The sequence below is a fragment of the Malurus melanocephalus genome, unplaced genomic scaffold (assembly GCF_030028575.1).
Source record: "Malurus melanocephalus ecotype Western Australia unplaced genomic scaffold, MMel_1.1 scaffold_381, whole genome shotgun sequence".
Taxonomy (NCBI): domain Eukaryota; kingdom Metazoa; phylum Chordata; class Aves; order Passeriformes; family Maluridae; genus Malurus; species Malurus melanocephalus.
The window spans coordinates 427,082-435,260 of record NW_026623613.1 but is presented as its reverse complement, the minus strand read 5'-3'; the positions used below and the strand labels follow the sequence as shown (position 1 = coordinate 435,260).

At 58.4% G+C, this 8,179-nt stretch overlaps 2 protein-coding genes across 2 annotated transcripts in view; one reads left to right on the top strand and one right to left on the bottom strand.

The window, feature by feature from the left end:
• Positions 1 to 959: 959 nt before the first annotated feature.
• UBALD2 (UBA like domain containing 2) lies at positions 960 to 3,867 on the top strand. The gene has a single exon (XM_057378948.1). It carries the CDS (start codon positions 2,710 to 2,712, stop codon positions 3,028 to 3,030), a length of 321 nt encoding a protein of 106 aa, XP_057234931.1. The 5' UTR covers positions 960 to 2,709; the 3' UTR covers positions 3,031 to 3,867.
• A 1,065-nt stretch (positions 3,868 to 4,932) lies between these two features.
• The window catches only part of LOC130581076 (uncharacterized), a 6,556-nt gene continuing 3,309 nt past the window's right edge, over positions 4,933 to 8,179 (bottom strand). The window contains exons 6-12 of the mRNA XM_057378967.1: positions 8,033 to 8,177; positions 7,696 to 7,835; positions 7,496 to 7,567; positions 6,750 to 6,815; positions 6,534 to 6,620; positions 5,980 to 6,091; positions 4,933 to 5,787 (exon numbers count right to left, since the gene is read on the bottom strand). Of these exons, the coding sequence (XP_057234950.1) occupies positions 5,716 to 5,787; positions 5,980 to 6,091; positions 6,534 to 6,620; positions 6,750 to 6,815; positions 7,496 to 7,567; positions 7,696 to 7,835; positions 8,033 to 8,177 (694 nt within the window). The 3' untranslated portion in view covers positions 4,933 to 5,715. The remainder of the gene's footprint in view (positions 5,788 to 5,979; positions 6,092 to 6,533; positions 6,621 to 6,749; positions 6,816 to 7,495; positions 7,568 to 7,695; positions 7,836 to 8,032; positions 8,178 to 8,179) is intronic.

Below are 8,179 nucleotides of genomic sequence, written 5' to 3'. Positions count from 1 at the left end.
TGCAGCCCCCAGCCCTCGGAGCTGTCAGCTCCCTGCCAGCCATATTGCTGGGCGCCCGCAGGAACACGCAGCCGGAGAATGTAAACACGAGCTAAAATGTCTGCCAGGAAATAGTTTGTCTCGGCGAGCATCGCGCTGTAACTTGGGCTCCCCGGGCCGGGGGGCCCCGGCTGGCCCCCGCTTTCCCCCCACGYCGCTTGACCTTGGCCGAGGGCACATCCCCTTGGCCAAAAGGAGGAAGTTGTTCCCCTCCGGGTGTTTTGTTTTGTGTTTCTTGGGGGTTTTTCTTTTTTTTTTCTTTTCCCTCCCCGCGTTGAGGGAGCTGCACGGTGCCGCGCGTGGGGGAAGGAGCGGAATTCTGGGTTAAGCCGAATTTTCCCCCTTTTCTCATTCGGTCGGGATCATTGCCGGCATCGCCGGCAGCAAGCGCTCTCTTTGCCTCGGAAGAAAGTCGTTTTGTCAGCCAGCTCCCACTAAAAGCCCTTTTATCTCGATTYCTCCCCACCCCGCACGTTTCCGTGCGGCCTCGGGGGGTTTGCGGAGGGTCTGGGGATGGGAAAGCGCCGTTCCCGGTGGSAGCGGGGCCGGGGGAGCAGCGGGAGCTGCCGGCACATCCAGGCCCTGCTGTGTTTTCACACCCAAAGCCTCACCGGGGCAATTCCTGCCGGAAGCGGGATGCAAAGCAGGGCCGGTGAAAGCCATCCCGGCCCCATCCCTGTGCTCCCTGCGGCTTTTGGGACCCCCCTCACCCACCCCAACCATGACAGGCACCCCTTTCCCCCGATCAGCCCAGCACGGAGGGTCTGGAGCCGGTGGATTCTACCCCTCCCCARCAGCGTTTTCATAACACCGTGTGCTCCACGTGGTGTGAAAAATACCTTTTGCCTTCTCCCCAGATCCTTCTGTTTTGGGGATTTTTTTTTTTTGTGTTTCCCACCCCACCCTACCCTCCCCCAGCATGCAGATTAGTGCAGTTTGAAATGCCCCACACGGCTCAGGGCAGGGGTGAGATGAGGAGTTTTGTGCTTGCAGTTTCTATTTCTTTTTCAAACGTCAGGGAACAAAGCTGCGAGTGCCGCAGTGGTTTGATGTGGGGAAGCTCATTCCTGTCACCCCCACCGAGGCGAGGGCCTCCCTATGTTCTCCAAAACCCCTCAAACTGTGGGGCTAGGACTCACCAGAGCTGTTTGGGGTGCTGGTGACCAACCCTCTGACAGTCGAGAGCTGTGTTGGAGTAGGAAGGCAATAATAATATGGCAATTCTTACATTTTTTATAAAAGTAATATTTCAAATTAATCTGGCAAACATCACCCCAGAAGCTCAGAGCTGTGTCCAGCATCCTTCCAGGGCTGGCAGTTAGTGTGTGTGTATGGCTGTGGTGGTGGTRGGCTTTTTTTCRAAACAGCAAATTTAAGGTTTTTGGRTTTTGTTTGTAWTTCTTTCAACAAGTATCTTTTCAGATACTGCCAAATTTATAGGTTAATTTAAAAAGCAAAAGCTGGATTAGCACCACTTCAAGCTGAGCTCTGAAATGAGTTCTGTGGAGGAATGTCCCCCATTAACTGTGAACCTGTTCGATGCCAGCCAGGCTGTGATTGCATTTTTGGGGTGCATTAACTCCATAGAGTGATAGGAGCCATCTGCTTCTTCCCCCAGACTGGGGGAGCACCCCAACTTCAGGGTTTGGCCACTGCCTCTCTGAGCAAGGGTGGCTGGGATGGGGATGAGGAGGAACCTGTAAGAGGGACTTGAGTTTTGGGCCAGGCTGGGGAGCAGCAGGGCACTGCTGAGCACCTGCCAGGRGCAAATCCTGGCCTAAGGGGGAGAGGCAGCAGCTATTCCCTGTCAGAAATATCTCAGTCCCCCTTTGSTGAAGGCAGCAGACACTGCCCAAGYCCCTGAACTCTGCTCAGAGTCCTCCCAAGCATCTGACAGGAGCTCTGTGAGGGCAGCAGGGATTTGGGGTGGATGTAACCCAGAGGAGTGAAGTCCCCCCTGTGCAGGAACCACCCCCATGTCCAGGCATCCCCTGCCCACAAGCCCCTTCCCTGTGTGTGCAGCGTCTTGGGAATTTGCACACCCCACCCCGCATCCCCTTTTTAGAACCCCCCAATTCTCACTTCAGCAAGTTCTTTGCTGATTTGGGGTTCCCTGTGCCAGCCCCTTGGCTTCAGTGCAGGGCTGGGTCCTCCCTGGTGGATTTTTCCTCTGCTGGGGAGAGTGGCTGGAAAAAGGGCCCGATCCATCACTGTCCAGGTTCTAAATTTAGCYGGGTACCAAGAAGGCAGGGGCTGTACCAGGAACTGGGGGGGGCCCTGCTTGCCTTTTGCTCTCTCTGCCATAATGGGGTGTGAAGGGGAAGGGGATCAGGAAACTGGGTGAAAGGGGGTCCTGTGGGGCCAGGTGGGACCCCACAACCCTGCCCACCCACTGCCCAGGCTGTGCTGCTCCCCAAACCTGCCTCCTCCGTGGGCTTTGAGCCTCCTGGGTGTTCCAAAATCTCCTTCCCAGATTTACTAGAACCTCTCCCCAGGCAGCCCCCGCCACGCAGACCCTTGGGGGCCACACTGTCCCTTGGATCCGGGAGGGTGCCAGGCGTGGGGTGCGGGCAAGATCCTCAGCTGTGGGTCTGGCTGTCATGGGTGGGTTGGGAACCCCCAGAAACCCCCGTGGCCGAGCTGACCCCCCGTTTCTCCTGTGCCCCACAGATGTGCACCCCCAGCAACACGCCGGCCACGCCGCCCAACTTCCCGGACGCGCTGGCCATGTTCTCCAAGCTGCGCACCTCGGAGAGCCTGCAGAGCAGCAACAGCCCCATCACCTCCATGGCCTGCTCCCCCCCGGGCAGCTTCAGCCCCTTCTGGGCCTCCTCGCCCCCCAGCCACCAGCCCKCCTGGCTGCCCCCGTCCTCGCCCACCACCCACGGCCTCCACCACCACCTGCACCACCCGCAGCCCTCCTGGCCGCCCACCCCCCCGCCCGCTGCCCCCCCACAGAAAGCCGTGGCCACCATGGATGGTCAGAGATAAGGCTGGGGCTAGTGGAGGGCTTGGGGGGGTCAAGGGGCCGGGCCGGGGCGTTGGGAGCAGGGGCTCGCCAAGAAACGCACTGGAATAATTTTCTAGGTTTTATTATTATTTTTAGGGGTGGGGGGAGCACATGCTGCCAGGGAGGGTGCTGACCCGTGAGAGCCTCTGGCTGTTCTTTTCTCCCCTCCCCCTTTTTTTAAAAATATATAACTATAATATATAAATATATCTAATGTATATAAATCCAGAGAGAAGGGCAGCAACGTGTAGGCAGCTTCTGGGTGTCTGGGGGGGTTTCCCTWTGGCTCTGCCCCCACCCAGCACCCCTACATCAGGGCGGGAGAGGGAAGGGGAGGACAGGAATAACAAGAATAAATGGATGGAGGTGGCTGTTGGCACCCCAGATCATGGCCACGGGGGGGGACATGGAGCCACTGGACACCCTCCCCAGCTCTGGCTTYCCCGGACACTCGCTGCAGTGCCCAGAGCAAATGCAGCTCTCTGGCTCCTGAAATTCAGCCCGGCTTCTTGCACAGACCCCGCCCTGGACTCGCCCCCAACCCCATCCTCCCTCCCTCGGCACCCCCAGGGCGTGGGGGTTTATCAAGGTGATGTCTCCCTGTCCCTGTGACCGCCCTACGTGGCGCTTCCCCAGGCAGGGGGGAGCTGGGGTTTTTTTAGTTTTCAAATCAATGTTGCTTAAAAAAAAAACAAAACAGAAAAACAAACCAAAAAAAAAAAAAAAAAGGAGAAAAAAAGATCCAGCAAAAAACAGGTTGAAGGTTTTTTATTAATTTAAAAATAATAAAAATTAAAAAAAAAATCACTTTTTTAACACCAGCTGTCCCTGCCTTTTCTCTCTGCTGGGAGGATGTCCCTGGCAGGGCACTGAGGATGGGTGCCACAGTGTCACCAGTGTCACCAGTGGRGACTGGTCCCCCCCAGGAGCTGCCCTGAGCCCCTGCTCTGCTTCCACAAGCCACCAGTGCTGTCCCCAAAGAGGGGGGATCGGAGGGAATCCTTTTCCACCAGCTCGAGGATGTGGTAGTCACACAACAAACAGCTGGGGTAAAACCCCAAAAATGGGAACACAGCAGCTCTGGGCATGCCAGGAGAGACAGGGAGGCTCARGCACAATGGCAAAGTGTCCTCCAGGGACGGGGAGCTCCACGGGGTGGCACAAACTCCAAGAGAAAAAGACACAAAATCTCCCATCTGGGGCTGCTCTCCGTTCCAGCAGCACAGAGAGCACCCGTGGAGGGCTGTGGGGCTGGGGGTGTKTTYAGGGGATGCAGGGGGTGTTTATAGGGCACCTCTGGGTCCTTGGGTCAGCAAATGCAGCAGGGGATGATGAGCACCAAAGGGGTCACCTCAGCTGGGCATATCCTGCACATGCAATTAACCCCAAAGGTGTTTGTTTTTGAGCCCCTCAGCCCCACCCAGGGGTGCAGGACGGTCCTTTGCTGGCTCTGATCTGGTGCCCAGTGGTTTGCTCACAGTGTTCCCAATTATTCTCCTGGAGGTGGCACTGGGGGGATCCCAAATCCTGCTGTGTCCACCCCAGCACCCCAAAGCAGATTTTGAGCACCTGGTTTTCCCCTGAAAAACCAAACCCACCAGGAAAAACATTGCAGGGGCAACTCCCTGGGAGCTAAGGTGTCTGTGGGGTACAGTGGGGTGGACAGGGATGGAGTCTGTCCCYRTGGGKGAAAGGTTTGGGAAACATCCACCAGGAGAGCAGGGTTTTCTTGGGGCAGCCCCCAGGGGATGTCCCCCATAAGCTCTGGGTCCCCCCAGGTGCCTCTGGGATTCCCCTCAGGGTTTCTCACCCTCCCACTCACCCCTGAGGTGCCACCAGCTCTGTGTCTCCCTGGTACGGGAGACCTGTGTCTCTCCTGTCACTGCCTTTGTGCAGAGGGGACATCCCCAGCCCCCTGTGAACACATCCACGTGTCCCCAGCCCAGCTGGGACAAGCCTGTGCTGCTCCACGGGTCGGGGTTTCCCTTCCCCTTCACTCGTGACATGACTTGTGTTCGGTCTCAGCACACTCTGGGGCTTTTCCCATGCAGAGTGAGGGGTGGGTGGCACGGGGGAGCTGGGGAAAAGTAGCCCCAAGCTTTTGGGGTGGCMCAAGGGAAGGAGGGGACGTGTCCCTCTCTCAGGGAGCAGGGACAGGCTGTGGTGTGTTGGTCGGAGGTGGGAAGCAGAGGGGTTTGTGCCTTCCTTTTCYATCAATGGCAACGCTGCAGGAGGGACAAGGGGGTGACAGAGGGGATTTCTGGCACTGAGGAAGGCAGCTTAGTGATGCTCATCCCATGGGATAAGCGACAGCAAACCAGCAGCTTGGGGTGGGATCCGCTTTTGGCATCAAACTCTGTTCGCTCATTGAGGTCCCCATTTCCCCCTTCTCCAGCAGCAAATGAGCATCCTCCTCCTCCTCCTGCTGCTCCTGCTACCCCAGACCCCTTTTAGGGTCACAGGCTCCCCTGGCAAGGGCACAAGCAGCACTGAGGGGTTGCACTGACAGACCCTGGAGGGGTTGGGCTGGGACTGTGTTCAGGATGGGAGACGCTGCCCTCCTTGTGYGTGAAGGGAGGATCCTGCCCCAAGGCCACTCGGCTCAGGAAGCACTCGGGAAGCTCGGCTGCTGTCACCCTTTATTTCTGCGGGCTGCAGTCGCCTGCTCAGTTCGGCCCCGTCACACTCCGGCCCCGGTACACGAGTCCATCGCTGCCCACCAGACCGAAGGCGCCGGGCTGGGAAGAAGAGGATGGGCTGGCTGCCACACCGGTCTGCATTCAGCACCCACAAAACAGCCTCCCCACCCAGCTCCTCCTGGGGAAACTGAGGCACAGATCACCCCCCACACCCCTCCCCCACGGGATGCTCAGCATCGCCCTCCCATCCTCGCTGTCCCCAGCCCGTGTCCCCTCCTTCCCCATCCCTACCTGGTTGGGATTTGGGAGGAGYGGCTCCATGGGCTGTCCCGGGTAGGTGCTGGTGTGTTTGCCCCCACAGTACATCGGGGATCTGCGGGAATACGCCCTGTGTGCCACGTCCCTGCACGACAGGGCACAGGGGTGCTCAGTGCCCAGCGCCGTGGCACTCTGTGCTTCATCCTGCTCTGCCAGGGAGGGCTTCAGGGGGTGCTCCCCTTTCCCCTTCCTCCAGTGCTGCATGAGACCTCTGCCYGTGTCCCCAGGGAGGCAGGAGCAGGACTGTCCCAGCTGCAGGRCTTGATTTTGGGAATTCCTTTCACAGGAGGCACCAAGACCCACCAAACCTGAGTTCAGGCTGACACCGGACACAGCTCATCCCATGTGGCTGCAGTGCCACTGACACTGAGACACTGAGACCTGTAAAACCCCTCTGAGCCCAGCTGACCCTCTGCAGCTCCTCTCTGCCCCCTTACCTCTGGCCCCCTCTGCCCCACSCAGGGAAGAGCTCTCCTTGCCAGGACAGGGCTCCCCCATGCCCCAGGGATGGGTCCCCATGTCCCTACCTCTGCTCCTCCATTTCAGACTGGTTGACACCATAGGGCCCRGAGAGGCCGGGGATCGGTGACATGGTCCGCATCATCTCAGAGTGTCTGGGGAGGGTGACAGGGGCCACGGGTGGGTGACAGGGGCCAGAGAAGCCAGCCCTGGCACTGCAGGGCACTACCAGCACCCATCTGYCTCTGTCCCATCCCTGATGCACCGGTGCTGGTGCCGCTTACCGGCCAGGCGACCCCACAAGTGACTCAGAAGATAAGTACTCAGAAGAGGGCATTTTTAGGAGCCTCCTAAAAAAGGGAGAAGAGGGCTGGGCGAGCTCCTGGGGGACACAGCCCTGCCTGTGYAGGCAGAGCCAAGTGCCGAGCATGGTGCTGCACGAGTTCCAGYATTTGCAGGGGAATTGTGGGGTCCTGAACCTGGTTTCCCCCCCACCACCCCAGCACAGTCCAACCCACAAACTAACGGGGGTGTGATGTGGGAAATGGGTTATTTGTAGGGTTCCACCGGGGAAAGATTCCCATCTCATTTTAGACATTTTAGACAGTGGTGAATCTGCAGAGGGAAGCTCCCAAAACCCATTCTGGGAATTTCTCCCAGGGGCAGCCCAGTCCCGTGGGAATTAGGGCTGGTGGAAAGGTCAGAGTGGGGAGTTTCCTGTATCCCTTCCTAGGGTGGAATCCTCCCAGCCTGGGACATGCTCGCCTCAGTCCTGCTTGCACCTCCAAATGTGGCAGCTGCTCCAGGGTGCCCAGGGCACGTAGGGATGGGAGGTGGAGGGCACAGCCTCCCACACCCCCCCCATCCCAACTGGACATTGCCCCTGTGTCCTTGCTTGCTCAGCGCTCAGGACCCGCTGTGCCCTCCCAGGTGGGCAGGATGTGACCCAGCTGTGGCACTGTGTGTCCCAGCCCTGCCCAGGGGATGAGCTGCCACCCCCGACATTTGTCACCAAAGCCTTTGCACCTACATCCCAGCTATGCCTGGGACTGGCTCCATCCCGGGTCTGCCTCCTCTTCCATCCATGGATGAAAAGTGCTTGCTGCCAGTGGGAGGAAATCATCATCAGCATCMCCACGGTTCCATCAGTGCAGAAATGAATCCAATGCCAGGGCACCACATGGCTCCAGCCAGAGGGAATGGGGCCAGCGCTGTCCCCATGGCACTCACCTGCTTGTCCCAGCCACGCTTTCAGTTGGCACCCARTTGGTCTGGAATCCTGGGTAGCCTTGCACCCGCTGGGCAGAGGGTTGTGTGCCAGGGGCTCCTGGATGCATTCCCGAGGTGGYGAAATCACCATGCGCACTCTTCTGAACATGGGGAGAAGCATGAACAAGCAGAGCAGTGTTTCAGCCCCAGCTCTTACCCCCAAACCTCCATTCCTTTCCCTCAGGTAAGGCCCTTGAGCTTAAAGCAGACCGTGGTCTAAGGGCAACAAGATGGGGATGCAAACCCCAAAGGGAGGAGCGTCTTGGGGGAGCACCCAGGGGCTGGGAAAAGCCTCTACCTTGGAGATGCCGGTCTTGTTCCCTTTATGCTGTCTCATGTCAGCTTGTTCCATGTAATTATATCCCATGTCACTCTGCATCGTGTCGCTCCGTCCCATGTCGCTCCATCGCACATTCCGTCCCGTGTCACTCCGTCCCATGTCACT